The 18,137-nt window shown below is 42.4% G+C and overlaps 1 protein-coding gene across 4 annotated transcripts in view; it reads right to left on the reverse strand.

Moving 5' to 3' along the window:
* The window catches only part of WWOX (WW domain containing oxidoreductase), a 976,221-nt gene that overhangs the window by 686,822 nt on the left and 271,262 nt on the right, over positions 1-18,137 (reverse strand). For 3 of the 4 annotated variants that reach the window (XM_004280121.4, XM_033406434.2, XM_033406433.2), the window contains exons 7-8: positions 11,561-11,746; positions 5,857-6,121 (exon numbers count right to left, since the gene is read on the reverse strand). In XM_004280121.4, coding sequence (XP_004280169.1) covers positions 5,857-6,121; positions 11,561-11,746 — 451 coding nt within the window. The remainder of the gene's footprint in view (positions 1-5,856; positions 6,122-11,560; positions 11,747-18,137) is intronic. The other variant, XM_033406435.2, reaches the window with a different exon arrangement.

The following is an 18,137-nucleotide window of genomic DNA, read 5'->3' on the forward strand; positions in this document are numbered from 1 at the left end:
GTTGGTGTTGCTGCAGTCATCTTATAATCATGAGGAAAAAGCCAAGACAATCACAGCGGAGCTGCCTAAATATTAGCTCAAGAAGCCCCTGGCTGCCTAGGGACTTCTGGATATATGAGAAAAACAAACCTCTGATACGCCAACCACTTTTAACTGGGTGCTGAGTCACAGTCCAAAACATCTAAACTGATGATAGAAAATGAGCCTGAGAGAGGGTGAATCGTTTCAAAATTATACAACTAAAAAAAAGAGGGGAAACCTGAATTTTGAACACATGCCTAATGATTCTAAATCCTATGCTCTTTTTCATTCGACCATATCCCTTAGACTTAAAATTGGGCAAACACTGCAAACCTTAAAGCTCCGGACAGAATTGAGAGATGATGAATAAAACCAATGCTAATGATAATCCTGGAAAGTAACAAGAATGTTTGAGGCTGCGGGGATGTAGCTTCGGCGAGGGAAAGAAGCCACCGTGGAGGCGGGGGGCGGGGTTTGCAGAAAAGCCCACGTGTGGCCCAACCACAGAGAGGTCCTAGGAGTCTGGTTTTCTAACATACCTGGCCTGGCAAGGGCGAGGCAGCCAGAGAATTCAACCCTCACTCAGGAGTCTCAAAATATTTAGATCAGTGAAGAATATGCTGAAATTTCCACTTTGAAAATTCTATTTCCTCCTCCCAACGCAGAAAAAGGCCCCCGCTTTTCTACTCCAATGTAACAATAAAGATTCAGACAGGGAGTTTTGTCCTTGATAGTATCCAGAGTGTAGTCAGCTGCAGGTATTTCATGGGGAGGGGTGGGGGGGAGTATTTTTCTAAAATACTAATTTAAAGAACAAATCAACATCTATTATCTCCTTCATTATGTTTTAAATTGTACAACTATAAATCACCCTGCAGCGGGTTATTCAAGGGCAGAATTACCAGGCTTGGCTTTCCCGAAGGTTAGAAGAACGACACCGTGTGCTTTTTCTAGCTATAATTTATAACTTTGCAACAGAACCAGCATCGCAGGCCCATCCATTAGCAGGGTAGCTGCGCATCTGTTAAAACTCAGCACAATGACTGGCTTTGCGCGGCCCCAGGAAACGTAACCCAATAGTTTCAGAAGTTCGACAAACTTGAGCCGTTGTTTTTTTTTTTTTTTTAAATGTAAAACGATTTGAAAACGCGGTTCCCTAAAACATCTGCTAAGCTCTTGCTACCCTAACACATGATACTCTTTCTACCGTTACCTGCCATCGCAAACATCTGGTTGCACAAAACACGCTAAGAGGCACGTGAGGGGGCTCAGCTTCAAATTTACATACTGATAGCAAAAGGCTGGCGTGGACCTAGGAACTTGAGCTAAGACGTTGTTTACCAGCACTTCAAGCGTATGTGGGGGAGAAAACGGGGAGAGGGTTCATTTCATGAAGGTGCTTTCAAACATTTTAAAAAGGAGACACAACCACAGGACTGAATCTATGTGGCAGCGGCGGTGGTATATTTGACAAAGAAAATGAACTTGGACAAGTAGCTGGCAGAGGGTCTGCCAGCTGATATTTCATTTTCTTGAACAAGTTGGCTAAGTTCCCTATGCGTTTTAACCGCAAAATAAGGGGAGTGATTCTAACGTCAACTGCTGTAAGCAATAAATGAAGACATATATGCTGATACGTAAAGCACCACAATGCCTGGCCTTACCTGCCAAGCTGCATCTTACTTGGGGGTATGGCAACAATAGCAAATAGACAGACCCACCTTTAAAAATCTCACAGATCACCAGATAATACAATATGCCTGATTTTGTGAAATAAGCCCCAGAGGGTAATACGTATGTATGAATACATTACATACACTAACATACAACATATATTAGTGCATCAATATGCAAAATGTAATTTTAGAGTATTTAAATAAAAAGCAAGCTAGAGAGATGGGAAAATAAGCAAATGACACACATAAGATGGAGGTCACTTCATAACTAGAAAGCTTCCAGCAAAGTTTAGTTTTTCCTTGAAGATGTTGCACAAGCAGCTAAGGAACCCTGCATTATTTTTAAAACAATACTTAAGACAATCCTATTCCCATTTTTATCTATTACTTTAATTTTATTATAAATTGGAGGGAAGAGGGAAAAACGCTTTTCCCTCCGAAACCCCCATATACCTGTCCTGACCTCTGTACCACAAGAGGAAGAAGTGTCAGAGACACGGCTCCACCAGTAGGGGTCACTGTGCTGAGAATTAATCCCTAAGAGTTTCTCATTAGTGATTATTATACTGCAGGCGGGCAAAATGGAAAAATTAATTAATTTCAAAGTGATAATGCATTTACAGCAACAATTAGAAATGTATAACTGTAAAAGGGCAACATTTAAAAGACAGATTACATTTAATAAAGTTGCACAAGAATCTCCAATTGTAAAATTACTGATCTGCCACAATATTCCTTAAAGAGGCACTTAAAATAGCCTGACTCCACGAAGGGTGACCTAATTATGGTAACTAAAATCACCGCAGTCACAGCAAGTCACAGCAAATAAAAAAGGGACGTTTATATTAGAATACTGCTGTTTAATACCTCAGGGAGCCGGCTACAGTGGAGAAGGCAGGCAGGGCTCCCGGGCACAAGGCTGGCTGTGTTTCTAGTTTCCTTGACCTTGCGCGATGGAATGCACACTCCAGCAGCCCTCAGGTCAAAAGGAAAATGCTTTGTCTGAAGTGCAAGGCAGAAAGGGCAAAGATGAAGCACAAACAGAACACTAGCCATTGGGAGACGGGAACCCTGGATCTATGCTCAGGTTCTCCATGAGCATTTAGGATCCAACTCCTACCCGGGGTGGGAATGGGGATGCAACCACATGGCTTAGGTCCAAAAACATGTTTGCATTAAAATGGCAGAAGTGCGCCCTTCATCCACAAAACAATGTCTTGTCGCGATGGAAGCAATGCCAAGCCCTGTATGGAAGGACAGAACATGAGGCTGGATCTGTAGTTCAGTCTGTCCTACCAGTGAAACAGTAGATCCCAGGTCTATACTGGCACAGAGTTCTGTCCCACATACAGAGTTCTACATTTTCGTCAAAGAGAAGTGACTGGCCATGAATTTGACAAGGCCAGGGCTCTCGTTCCATCTCTTTACGAACCTCAGTCGTACGAAACTCTGGGGTCTAAGAGACCCCACCAAATACCTAAATGTATAAAGATATGACAGACCGTGAATCCATTACTGTCAATCCTCATGCCAACCTTTATCGCCATTTTGGTTATGAGGGAACAAGCTCAGAAGGGTCAAGTGTCTTGCCCAAGCTCTCCCAGCTCCAAGGGTAAGAGCTGGGGCTTGACCATCAGGATCCTAAGCAAGAGAGTCAGTAGTAGGTCCACTGTCCCAGGCAGCAGCTTTCTCACACTTGCCACCACCAGGAAGTCATGTCAAATCCCTTTTCTAACACAGGCTAAGGGTTTACGTCCCCTGCCCTTTTATGGCACATTCCACCACTGCCAATACAACTTAACCAAATCTGGGGGGTCTTTTGGTGACGTCTCCACTTTTCTCCAAACCTTCTCAAGGGTTATCTGCTCATTTTCCCAAACCCCCCTCTCACCCAGGGCCACAGCCAGCAGGTCTTGTTTTATATGTTGCCCACGACTGCTCCCAGCGGGCACTTTCCCGCTGCGAGCACTGGGGACCAGGCTGGGGGGTGGCCGAAGCCTCTGTTCACCGGCTGGTGAAGGAGGAGGAAGGAGCCACTGAGGCTGGGCATCGGGCACCACTGAGACCAGATCCCGGTGTGGTGCGCATCCAGCGGGGAGCTTCTCCTAACTTCCTGCGCTGCCCAGCTGTATGGTGACACTCCTGTCTCAGTTTCCAACTCCACGCTCTTGTTTTCCCGTTGGCTTGAGTCCCGACTATAGTTACCAGCCAAACAGCAATATTCTGTGATCCCAACACGGTTGCCTGCCTGACTTAATTTGCTGGCGCTTTCAGAAATCCTCGTTACGTCCAAGGAGCAGACAATCCAGCCTGACTCGGCTAAACACGTTTATGTGTTGTGTTCATGTTAACTATTAGACAATGATCCCCTCCCCAAGAAACAAAACCATTCACTCCACCTTTTACTTTCCCAGAACTAGTCTTCTTCTTCCTTCCCACCTGCCCTTGTGCAGGGTTTTTAAGCCCTGTGGTCCCATCGCAGAGTAAGAGTGGCTACCATTTTCCATCAACAAGCCCTCATCCACTGGAGACCACACCCAATGGGGACATGGTTTCACCACCCGCCATCACAGTCCTTGTAGTCATAGCCCCGCCTCAGTTCCTTCCCACCACGTTCCTGTGATTAGAGAAATTCCAGAAGAAAAAGCAAGACTCTGAAGTCACATAGAGGAGTTCCTTGGCTCCCACCAATGACCAATCACAAGTGAGAAAATTCCAGAGCCAGAGATTACAAACCACACGCGATGACTGGGCTGTTGGTCTCGAAGGTACAGGGCCAGCAGAAAATGAGAAAGGATGCTGTCCACTCCTCACCCCCTGCATAAACTTGAACAACAACTCATCCATGGTACTGTCAATGGCACTGACACCAGTCCAGGCCCATATTCTCCCTTATCATCTCTACTGAAGGACCTAACTTAAGACAATGAGCGGAAATCATGGTCAAAGATGCCCTCGTGGAGAACCTACTCTCACGCAATCATGGACAGCCTGCCGATGGGGAAGCTTCAGAATCCTGGGACACACACGCTTTCTCATTTTCCACCGGCCTTGGCCTTGGAGAACTGCTCTCCAGAGACTCTCCCACTTCTTCTGTTCTTTAAGTATTCACCTCTTGGATTAAGTCTATTTGCTTTGCATAAGAACCATCTGGTTGATGAAGATTAAAAAAGCACTTACTTACTTTCTCCTAGGCAGGTCAAAAGATTTTCCTTGCAGTTTTAAAAGCCATCCACAAACATGAAGCTCAATGAGGGTGGGTGGGAAGGGCTGCAGAAGAAGGCAGCAGGCTGTATTCAGAGGCTATGGGATCATTTGCCCAGAACATCGGAGGTCAATGACTTGACTTTTGTTACTCCTAAAAGCCAAGGTGTTTCTGAGGATTACATGGTAGGTTTGCTTAACTGGAACACTGGTGTCCACTAAATAGGAAAACATTTTTTAAAGGCCTGTGTTTTAGAAAAGTACCATAAACCAAATATGTTGTATAAAAATGTGCATCCTTCATTCTAATGACTTCCTCCTCAAACTTCTTTCAGGGAAGAAGTTTCCAGATACAGTTGTTACAGGACCATCAAAAACAGAAAGAACTTCACACTTACCTTTGCGAACATGTCCAAATCTAACCACAGTCGTGTGATTCACCCAAAAGGACTTACCTTTGGAGAAGTAAAGAATAAAGTGCACCTGTAGCCCAACAAAAGGATTCTCCAGGAAAGGTTTACACCCATTAAAAGAAGAATTTAGAACAATAGATACAGATTCTCCATGGAAACAAAGGAATCACATCTGCTAATAATTCAAAAGGCATGAATCCATGTCATTCACCTACTAACACAAAACACAGTTTTGAAGGACTGTGCTTACTCAACCAAAAAAAATCACATCGAAAGCAAACAGATCATCTCCATGAAGACGTTCAGCCACATATTAACACAATACTGCAAGAGCACATCTTCTCTCTGGCCCTCCAAGACACCTCTAGAGAAACAGATGCAATCTAAAGCCCACTGAAATGTGTCCAAGGGCCCTAATAAGCCTGATGCTGTGATGATCAAAACCAGACTCATCCTCACAAGAGGTGAGAGGCGCAGAAAGCACGTGTGCCTGGGTTTCCGTAAAGGCGCACTGGAGGTGTCTGCGGCGGCAGTTCACTTACCATGGACTTGGTGAAGGGTCTGGCCAAGGTGAAGAGCAGCGTGTACACCCACCAGCCTCGATGCAGGGAGGAGTACATCATGTTCCCGGGGTGCACTGCGTTCGACGTGACCCCACGCGGGGACAGGCGGCGGTGGAGTTCGCTGGAGAAGAGGATGTTACAGAGTTTGGACCGGTTGTAAGCCAGCATGGCCCAGTAGTCATTTTTCGATGGAGAAAGGCGGCTGAAGTCTAGTTTTCCAGAGGAATCATTAATATCTGTAAATCTTAAACAAACAAACAAACAAAAAGATATGAAACGGCCAGTCTCTGACTTCTTATATAGCGTTGTGTTTTTATTAGAAATCTGAGAAAAACTATGCAGAGATGATTGAAAACTCAATTGGGCAAACATCGAAACAAAGTCTCCTTAAAAACAGACAATGGGGATTTCACAATATAAACCATCGGGGTCCAAAGGCACACTTAATAAAGGCCCAAACTCATAAATGCAGCGGTCTTCACAGGCTGAAGTCCCACTCCACCACCCCTGCCTCTAACATATATTTTTCAAAACCTTCAACAGGAAGTTCAAGGATAATTAAATTAAATGGAAAAACATCTTAAATAAAGGGCTGCTGCTTTTGGAAGCAGAAAGATATCGCATTCCTAACCTTTGACAGGGCTTCCCTGGGTTATTTTAGCCAATGCTTGCGTCCTGTATTATTTTCATTTGAGCATCCAAGTAAATATAGATGACCCTTGCTGCCTCCAAGACTCTTTTGCAGATTAAAAATTAATGATTATAAAGGGGTTATAATCTTGGTGAGGTGCCACCAACAGTCTTCAACGTTTAGAAGATAAACGTAAACAAAGCCAAAAGAAGTTCTGGCAGAGCCGAACGTTCTTAAGTACATCCATGCCACGGACACACACAAATCAAAGTAACTAGTTGATGTTTTATAATTGGGTCTCACGGAGTCGTTAAACACCAGCTGTTTGTTTCTTTCCTTTCTTTCTTTCTTTTTTTTTTTTTAAATAACAACAAAGTAGTGACTTCCCTAAAAAGCAAAAAAAAAAAAAAAAAAGATCATAACAGAAGGGATTTTCTAGACGACAGTCTCATCTTCATTAAGGACCCCTTGGAGTCTGCTTCATTAACTCTGGGCATTTGCCCCGAGTAATAAGGGAGCACAACAAGGGCACTGGAGACAACCGCTGTGGAAAAGGAAAGCAAAAGGTAAAACGAAAATGATGGAATCATCTGGTTGTTCCTTAAAGGAGCACTTCAGATGGAGCTATGACCAAGAAGAGAATCCCAGGGGCAGACGGAATTCATGTCTTAATGGAAATTAAATACCCCTTCTCCAGGACTCAGTCAGTGACATCCCATTTCCGGTGTTAAATCACCTTGCCGAGCCGAAGTCATCAACAAAGATCATGGCCAGAGACGCTGGCGTGGATAAGGCAGTGAGACTCCGAAAGGAATCACCGCTGCCTGTTTCCAAGTCCCCAGACCACAGGAAGAGCCCAGACTTCCGAGCTTAATCCTCTGAGGCAGTGAAACTTAGCGGGAAATTTGAAAATTTATGGGAGCCTTTTTCTGGTTGTCATAACGACTGCCGGCGGGGGCCGCGGACAGGAGATGTCCTGCCACGCACTCGGAGCCTTGCTCAAGGAAGATGGCCCCACTGGACATTCAGGCACATGAAAGCCTGTGTGTAATTATCTGAGCCTAGAGCCGAGCTGTGCTTTACACAGATGCACAGTTGTAACAGCCGCTGAATTTCCAGGAGCAGCATGCCACAACCATGTAAATGAGGAATGAGCGCGCTTTGGAATTTTATGGGATTGGGTGGCGGGGAGGTGAGGCTTGACCTGAGGCTGGTGGCATTTGAGGCTGCAATGGCGCACACCAGTTAACAATCCACGTGTGCGAGGATCCCAATGGAGGGCTGGGCTCTCTGATAACTTACCTTCCCTGAAGTCCCGCCCAAGCACTGACACGTTGGAACACATGCTCTTTTGCTTCACATTCACTTTTTTCCTTACATTACAGGTAAGCTAGCGCACTGAATTATAACATATGTATGCAGGGAAGTTATATTATCCATATTTCTTAATTTTATTTCAAAACAGTAATAAGGTGTTACAGAAGAGTTGTCACCAAAAAAAATAAGGACTCTTGAGTTGAGGATGCAATGATCTAAGGTATGGCCCAGAAGTTCTACCTGCTCTGAGTAGAAAAGAGCATCCAGGACTTAGACAACATCTAACAGGTACGGGACGAAGGTAGCATCCTTCCCTCACTCTTCGTTCCGCTTTCATCGGCTTTCTTGGCATCCTTTGTTTAGCCCAATCCAGCTCAGGTGTCACTTCTTCCAGGAAGCTCTCCCTAACTCACTCTTCCACTGCTTGCTGTCACAGTGATTTCTAGGGTGGCAGTGAGGGACAGACTGAAAGAAGCCATGCAGGGTAGATGGAAATTAAGTATACACTTTCCGGCACCTGGTCCATGCTATTCCTGTTGTTCAAGGACCTGCCACCCTGCAACGTTAGCAACAAAGCAAATCAGGTCACCTTTGTACCTTGTGCCTCTGTCCTTACCATACAGACTGCAAGTCATTTGTTCATTTGCTTCCAACCCTAGACTGTGAGTTCTCGGGAGGTGAGCTCCTTGAATGTTGCCTATGACACACAGTACGGCCTAAATACGGGATTAGAGAACTGAAGTTTGATCGCGGGTTTGGAATTCCAAACTAAGAGCCAAGTTTCCTTTATTACAAAAAGCTTTGTTTTGAGCTTTGCTCAAAAGGAAAATCTTCCCATTCTGTTCAGAGGCTTTATGTCCTTCATGAACACCTGCATGCAGCACTTTCTAATGTTTAGAAGGATTTCCCTGCTTTGGCTCTTAAGGACAATGCAGAAGTATCTCATGCTCTGGGGAACACTGGGTAGACTCAACCGCTAAGAGAAGGTATTCCTAGTCCCCAACCTAGAAACAAGGCGAAAACAACAACAAAATCCACCATGATGAGAAATTAGATGGAACCAGGTTGAAAGAAGGTTTCGAGATGGAGAAACAGCTACTAAACAGGAGGCCCGCCCTCTGCAAACAGCCCTCCCCCATAAGTGGACCCCTGAGCTCCTGACCTGCTGATCTCCTGAGCGGCACACTCATTTTTAAGGCCTGATTAGCTGGTACTGACAGTCCTCCAGGGAGGAGAGAGGGTGGGCGAGCTTTCTGATTCCTCTGAGCCGGGGCCCGCTTCCTGAAAAATGACCGCGTTCACCTCTCACAGCTCAAGAGGCAGCAAAACAAATCTACAAAAGCTGCCTACCCTGTTTTCAAGTTGAAAAATTGACAAAGCTAAACAATAACGTCTTAATAGAGTTATCCTCCTACCAGGACACTCGAATGTTAACATTTGCTCTCTGGACGTTAACATCTGCTGTTTGAGAGGACCTCTATCTTGTATTTCTCTATATACTGCTCCTTTATTTTTTTTTTTTAAACTGAGGATTTTTAAATAACCCAACTAAAATAATTAGGCTGGATTCTATGTAGACAAAAGCTAGTATGTTCAAAGAATAGGACTGAATTTGCATCAGAGGCTGTGTGTGTGTGTGTGTGTGTGTGTGCGTGTGTGTGTGTGTGTGCCAACTTGGCACTCAACACAGCTGCAGCCATTTACAGCCCTTCAGCCAGCACTCCACTCTTTTCATTCCATTTTAATTGTTATCTGAAAAATTTTTTCACAGCAAGGAAGTTCTCATTTTCATATGATGGATTTCAATTCACTTGCTCCGGTTCCAGATAAGTAACTAAAATACAGGGAAGACTCGGGGAGGCTAATAAATATTTTGCCTTGGGGCAGTCTGGTATAATATTTTCTGCAAACATCGGACTTCATTTTTCCCCTAACAGGGGGTCCTGACTCCAACGAAGAGATTCCGCCAAGGTTTATGGAGGTAATTAGATATCAACCCTTCCGTTTTACGACATGGTTTAGGGCTCTGGGTCCTTGAGCAGCAAGTGAGTGCTCTCCCAGGACTGCCCGCCCAGTATTCACACGGGCTCTGGGGTGCAACACAAGTGTAATAAACAAACCAGCTTGGGAGAATTAACATTTTGTAAAAACACCCTTTAATATGGGCAAGAGGTCATCGGGAAGTAGAAAACCAGTGCCCGTCGCCAGACAGGAGCGGGCCTGATAACACACACTTCAGGAAGACCTGGTCTGGAAACTACAATGGATCGAATTCAAGAGACCAGGGCCCTGCCTTCCGATCCATCTTTTAAATGAAATCAAGATTCAGATCTCCAAGGTAAGTGCGAATTACACTGCAGTTAAGGAGAGAACAAAGACGTCCCATGAAATACTTATTTGAGATCCAGATTTACAAAGGGAAGGAAGCAGCTGACAATTCCACAGAATCTCCCATTAAATACCAGCTCATTTAAACGTATCCCGTGGTGCCCTCCACATCTGGCAAACGACTGGGGCTGGCAGATTTATTTCCGGAGCTCTCTTCCCATCGCCCCCGCAGTAGCCTCCCTCACGCCTGAACAAGGCCACTCCACTTTCACGAACCCGGTGTGATTTGCAAAGATAAGGATGTCCCGATTTTGTTACCACCTAATTACGAGATGTTTCATGTCTTTTAACGCAGGGGAGGATTATTACCGGCATTTTCCTTTCATTTCGGCCGTCATAAATTTCAAATGGTAAAAGTAAATCTATCTGCAGTGTGTCATTTCAACCATAAGCCCCTGTGTTTGGGAGTGATAAAGGGTTCAGACTAACCCTTGGCTGGTCTCTCTCTTCCAAGTCCCAGGGGTTACATTTTATGGAAGCATGATTTAAAAAAATAAGCTTCATTCTGGGTCACTAAAACATTTCAGGACTTAAGACGAAGAAGAGGGAGAAAAAAAACAGGCCCTTGCACATTATTTTTCTCCAGCTACTTTGGTAGGAGTGAAAGCTCCCAACCACACCAGGAAAATCTCCCTAACATGTATTAAATCTAGCCTCACCCGGCAAGTCCTTTATCTTCTCAGGGTACTTCTCTTTAGACAAAGTTGTTTATCTAGCTCTAGAAACAAAACATGCTGGAAATACGAGGAAATTTTCAACTGTCGTCTTCGTCGATTGAATATTCTCCTAATGGTAACAGAAAAGCAGCGCCATCTGATGTTTTAATTGAAATTTTGACCAAAAGAGTCGTGGCCAGATTTCTAATATGTTCTAACTACAGTACTTCCCTTTCTACAATTACACAGCTAGTGTCTGCACTGAATTCCCTAATTTCTCATTATAAAACAACTGGATTTCATCTTGCAGTTTTTAATTGCATTGTTTCTCCTGCTAGAATAACTGCACATTCTTCTTCGTGAGATGGTGAAGTTGGTGAATGACAAATCAGTACAGGTCAGGAATTCAGATTTAATCAATTATTATTCCATCTCAAAGCAAAATCAATGAGGGACCTGAAGTATAGTTATAAAAACAATCTACCTTGCTGTCGACACTACCCCCAAATAATCACCCACCATCACGGGCACACACACACAAAAAGACCTCGATAAATTCAGTAAGCCAGGTTGAGTACACACTTTCTGGAGCAGGATTAATGAAAATTATTTGCAAAAAGAGAGGCTGGGGGGACCATCAGCTGGTGTGAGGAAGCTGGTCACGTGAACAGAACGTCCAATTCTAACCCACCTATGGGACTCCGAGGAAACCACGACGACCCGGGCAGGGGCTGAGCGGCACAAGACGTCCTGGAGGAGCTGGACGAGGTAGAAGTGGCCCAGGTGGTTCACCTGGAAGGTGGTCTCCAGGCCATCTTTCGTGAGGCTCCAGGGGAGAGCGAACACGGCTGCATTGCACACAAGCACGTGAAGTGACCTGAAAGAAAACATCCCACGTTGTACAGACAGAAACGCTCTAAAACCAAGGAGGATCCATGCTCCCCCAGGAATAACCAATTCTTCACTATCTTCAGGACTACAGACAGCTGGAAATGGGATGCCCTAGAAGGTCGCATCTGAGACCATTCTGCTCAGGAAGGGCTTGGATTCTAAGTGAGCAATTGTGCTGAGTTGCTGGGGACAAGGGGGTTCCTGGGATGCAGGACTTTCAGTGCCAAAACCGGGACCATACTGGGCAAACTGGGATGAGTTGGTCACCCAGGTTGGAACACAGGTTCTACCGCCTAGTTGAATCTGTGCTTCCTTAGCTCATTCAGTTCTCAGCTTCGTTATCTATAAAATGCAAACAGCCCTTAAAGTAAGACATAAGGAATAAAGGAGAAAGTGTGCTGTCAAAAAGCCAACACCAGAACCAGCACTTACTAGGTATTAAGTAAAACATATCAAGGTGGAAATGCTCTGTCTAAAGAGACAGGCACAAACTGTTTGGATACATTCCTTTTAGAAGTCAAGTTAAATCTACATTTTAGAAGTCAGCTTGGGGAGAGTTAAGTGGAGGTCTGTTATATTTTCTCTTTGTTTGCACATATTTAATTTCATAATAAAAAATTTAAAAATAAAAGCCTTTCATGTGAATCTAAATCCTAAATCCTAATCAAGAAATTGTATTTGTAAGAAATCATCCTAAGGTACTAACGAGAACTGTATAAAGAAATATATTCAAGGCTATCCACAGTGTTTGTAATTGCAACATAACAGCAACACATTAGAAGTAAATTAAATGTACAACTGGGGAATCATTAAATGAATTGGAATATGTGCATATGATAGAATACTATGCAGCCATTAAAATAACAAATCTATTGACTCTGTAAAGCATTCATGTTTAAAAACAATATATAATATTGTATGATCACACACACACACACACACACATACACACACACAATGCTAATGAAACACAGACAAAAATGTTAACAGTCATTGTCTCTAGGGGTGGATGGAACCCAAAGTGTCTTAAATTGTTTTCTTTCTGAGTTTATTCGTATTTATTTTTTCCATAATTAACATGTGCTGTCTTTATAATAAGAAAAAAATGCCATAAATAAATGCTTTGTAGGAAGAAAAAAAAAGCGTTTCGGGGATTTAGTTAACACATGAAACGAGAGAAAAAGAGACAGGGTACAGTTTTACAGGACCACTGCTTTAAGAGATAAAAGTTCAGTGTTTTGTCCCAGATTCAAGCAAATCACCAAATCCTCTGAGTTTCTGATTCTTGCTTTTAAAATAAGGGGCTGGAAACCGATGGTGTTCAGATTCCACACCAATGGCATGGAATATGTGATATAGGAAACGAAATATTTCCTATCTTTCATTTTAGAAAACTTAGTGTTCTTTTCATAGAGACTTCTCATAGACCTATTACTATTGCAACAATCTGATTTTGTTCCATCCTTATGGAAAACTGTAGGTGAAGAATCTTGAGTTTTTAGAAAACAAATACTGGTGTGCAATAAAGAAAAGCTTATCTAAAAACTAAAATAATCTGTTATCTAAATAAAGTTTAAAAAAAGGCAAAAATTTGCAATCCTATAAAGAATCCATATTTTCACTATGTAAACAGTGTTTACAAATCAACAAGAAAAACATATTCTGAGTCTAACAGAAATACTGACAATGATATTTTTTAAATTCATAAAACTTGATTATAAAATAACCAGCACAAGAGATAATGTGTTCAACTCCACCAGTAGCAAAAGTTAAAATGAGATATTTTCTGCCTATTAAATTAGCAAGTTATTTATATTATCATATGTTTATTACCTTGTATAAAGCTGGTAAGACTATATATTCCTACCCCATGGAAAGTAAGTTGAAAACATTTATCATGAGAATTAGAAATATCCACATTATTTCACCTGGTAATCCTGTTTCCAAGTGGTGGGTTACACAGGGGGCGGTGCAAAGGGCAGCAGCTCATACCTCTAGGGAGTAATAGTTTATCACTGATAATGTTCAGAACTGCCACTGCATGATGATTGGTTTTTTTTTAATAAATTGGTTTTTTTTTAATAAATTCATTTATTTATTTATTTTTGGCTGCATTGGGTCATCGTTGCTGCACGCTGGCTCTCTCCAGTTGCGGCAAGTGGGGACCACCCCTCACTGCGATGCACAGGCCTCTCATTGCGGGGGCTTCTCCTGCCGCGGGGCACGGGCTCTACGTGCGCAGGCCTCAGTAGCTGTGGCACGCGGGCTCAGGAGCTGTGGCTCGCAGCCTCCAGAGCACAGGCTCAGCACTTGTGGCGCACGGGCCCAGCTGCTCCGCGGCATATGGGATCCTCCCGGAGCAGGGCTCGAACCCATGCCTCCTGCACTGGCAGGCGGATTTTCAACCACTGTGCCAGCAGGGAAGTCCTTATTATTGGTTTTGAATTTTCTACAAACAATGCTCCCCCATTTTGCCCGTGCCTGGGGCAGACTATCCCTACAGCCACCTGCTACCCCCTTGATATGCCACTGCCTCTGTAGGGGATTAAATGGTGAACCCAAAAAATAGGTCCACTAGGAACCTGTGAATGGGACCTTATTTGTTAAAAGCGTCTTTACAAATGTAATTAAGTTCAGGACCTTGAGAGGAGATCACGCTGGATTAAGGTAGAACTAAATCCAATTGACAAGTGTCCTTACAAAAGAAGAGAAGGGCAGAAGACACACAGAGAAGGCACTGTGAAGGCAGAGGCAGAGGCAGAGCCTGGAGACATGCATCTACAAACCAAGGGCTGTCAAAGAGTGCCCGCCTGCACCAGAAGCTAGTGAAGGGCGCCGAATGGACCCCTCCTCAGAAGGCACCAACCCTGCAGACGCCTTGATTTCAGACTTTTGGCCTCCAGAACTGTGACAGACTGAATTTCTGTCGTTGTAAGCCGCCAAATATGTGGTAATTTGTTATAGCAGCCCTAGCAAACTGATACAGTTTCCAACATTCATTCCCACAGAAATCCTCAAAATTTACATAAAAGCTTATGCATAAGAATGAGTAATAATGATATATAAATGAGGTAGAATTATAAAATTGTATATGAACTAGAAGCAACTTAAAATCCAACAGAAGATAAGATAAATCAGCAAGGATTAAGTCAGAGGTTCCCCAATTTCTCAAATCAATTGAAAAAGGAGGAAATTAAGTGTTATGTGTGCGATTCATATCCCTTCCCAGCCACCACCCCCCCCCCATGAAAAAGACTTTTATACGTACAGTCAGCAAGACAGGAAATACAGAAAAATGTTAGCTCTGGATGTGCAGGATATCACTAGGTTGCTTAGTTCTTTTTTTTTTTTTTACTGTTTTTGTTATTTTCCAAATTTTCTATGTAAGCATGGATTTCTTAAAAAATTACTCAGATGTAATTCACAAAGCATACAATTTACGCTTTTGAAAGTGTGCACTTCGCTGGTTTTTAATATGTTCACAATTATACAAGCATCATCATATTTTAATTTTACAACATTTTCATATCCCCCAAAACAAGCCCTGTATCCATTAATAGTCACTAACCACTCCCATCCGCCAGACACCATTAATCCGCTTTCTATTTTCTAGATCTGCCTATTCTGGATATGTCATATAAATGGAATCACACAACATGTGGTCTTCTCACGAACAACTTTTCTCACTACACTTAACGTTTCCAAGGTTCATCCATGTTGCAGCACGTATCAGTACTTCGTTGCTTTCTGTGGCCAAAAGCTATTCCACTGCATGGATACGTCACATTTCATTTAACCATTTGCCAGCTGATGGACATTTCGTCTTTTTCCCACTTTTCGGCTATTAGAAATATTGCTGCTATGAATAGTCACTTACAAGTTATTATGGAGACATATGTTTTGATTTCTCTTGAGTATACAAGGAGAAGTGGAATTGCTGGGTCATATGGTTAATTCTATGCTTAACGTTTTGAGGGACTGCCAGACGGTTTTCCAAAGTGTGGCTGTACCATTTTACATTTCTACCAGCAATGTATTATGATCCCAATTTCTCCACATTCTTGCCAGTATTTGTCATTAAATCTGTCTTGGGTTGTTTGTTTGTCTGTTTAATTGTATCCACCTTAGTGAGTATGAAGTGGCGCCTCACTGTGATTTTGATGTGCATTTCCCTAATGACTAATGATGTTGAGCATTAGTATTTATTGGCAATTTATGTATTTATTGGCAATTTGTATCTTTTCTTTGGAGAAACATCTACTGTCTGTTCAGATGCTGAGCCAATTTTTAAGTGAGGTAATTATCTTTTTATTATTGAATTATAAAAGTTCTTTATATATTTTGGATACAAGTCTGTTGTCAGATATACAATTTGCACCATCTCCCTCATTCTATAGATTGTCTTTTCACTTTCCTGATGGTAACATTTGCAACACAAAAGTGTTAAATTGTGATGAACTATAATTTATATATATATATATTTTTTTTTCCTTTGTCACTTGTGCTTGTATCTAAGAAAGCACTATCTAACCCAACATCGCAAAGATATATTCCTATCTTGCTTCTAAGTGGTTTATAGTTTTAGCTCTTACATTTAGGTCTAGGATCTATCTTGAGCTAATTCCTATGTATGGCAAACACAAGACATCTAAGTTCATTCTTTGGCATGTGGACATCCAATTGTTTTAGCATCATTTGTTGAAAAGACTGTTCTTTCCCCCAGTGAACTGTCTTGGCATTCTTGCTGAAAATCAACTGACCACCTGTAAGAGTTTATTTTTGGACTGTGGATTCTATTCTATTATCTACATGACTATGCTTATGCTATGACCACACAGTCTTCATTACTGAAGCTTTATAGTCAATTTTGAAATCGGGAAATGGGAGCCCTCAACTTTGTTCTCTTTGCGTCTATTGACATGATCCTTTTTTCCACTGATATGGTATATTACACTGATTAACATTCAAATGTTAAGCCAACCTTGAATTCTTTATATAAATTTCACTTAGCCACGGTATAAATTTCAATCCTTTTTATATATTGTTGCATTTGGTTTGCTAGAATAGTTTACAAGATATTTGCATCTATCTTCATAAGTGATACTGGTCTGAAGACTTCTTTTCTTGTGACGTCTTTATCTCGTTTTGGAATCATGGTAATACTGGCCTCAGAGAGTGAGTGGAGAAGTATTCCCTCTTCTATTTTTTGGAAGAGTTTGCAAAGGATTGATACTAATTCTTCTTTAAATGCTTGGTAGAAAGCATGAATTAATCTTTTAACTAGAAAAAAAGAAACCACTGTTTCTTCTAAAAAAGTATTTGTGCAAATCTCATTATCACTGGGCAATGGAAGTCTCATAGGGAAACTGTCTCATTCTTTCTGTTGTCTGATCTATTTCCAAATCATCACCTATCTAAAACCTAAAATGGTGATGTAGTTGGGGTCAGCTGAATATATGACTTACATATGGGCACCTTCCAGGTTGCATCTCAAATATTTGGTCCACCTTTTCAGAGTTGTTGATACTTCTTTTTTTTGAGTGTTAAATATGAGTTAAGCACTTATTAAGAGCTCTGTGTACATAAGAACTCTAGGTGACATGTTTTTTATCTCCATTTTATGTTCAGGAGAAAAAGCAATTAGAAGCAAACTTCCTATGGTCAGAGTAAGTATCAGCAACAGGTAAACTAGGGACTTCCTTCGTGGTCCAGTGGTAAAGAATCCGCCTTCCCATGCAGAGGACACGGGTTCGATCCCTGGCTGGGAAACTAAGATCCCACATGCCACAGAGCAACTAAGCCCGCACGTCTCAACTAGAGATCCCACGTGCCACCAACTACAGAGCCCACGCGCCACAACTAGAGAGAGAACACCCGCACACCACAACTAAAGAGAAGCCCATGGGCCACAATGAAGAACCCACGCATGCCACAACAGAAAAAGATCCCGCGCGCCGCAGGGAAGATCCTTCATGCCACAACGAAGACCCGATGCAGCCAAAAATATAATAAATAAATACATAAATATTTTTAAAAAAGAAACAGTGAAACTCCTTATCAAAAAAAGAAACAGGCGGAATAAATAAAGAAGAGAATAAATGAATAAGAACGACATATAACAAAATAAAATAAAAAGGTCCTCTGACTTCAAGGACACTACACAGTACCTTCTTTGTTAGATACGCTCCCTAGAATATGGCTAGAGTCAAGTGCTGAGAGAAACTCTAGCTCAGCCATGTTCTGATACTTACGTGTAAACTGAGGACAGCCGCATGCACCCTACCCAAAGTCGTGACGGGCAAAGCCCCAGTATCTTGCTGGGTACCTGCCAGGCCTCAGTGGTTATTACTCCCTTTGTCTCTAGACCCTTCCTTTTT

The sequence above is a fragment of the Orcinus orca genome, chromosome 20, assembly GCF_937001465.1.
Source record: "Orcinus orca chromosome 20, mOrcOrc1.1, whole genome shotgun sequence".
Classification (NCBI taxonomy): Eukaryota; Metazoa; Chordata; class Mammalia; order Artiodactyla; family Delphinidae; genus Orcinus; species Orcinus orca.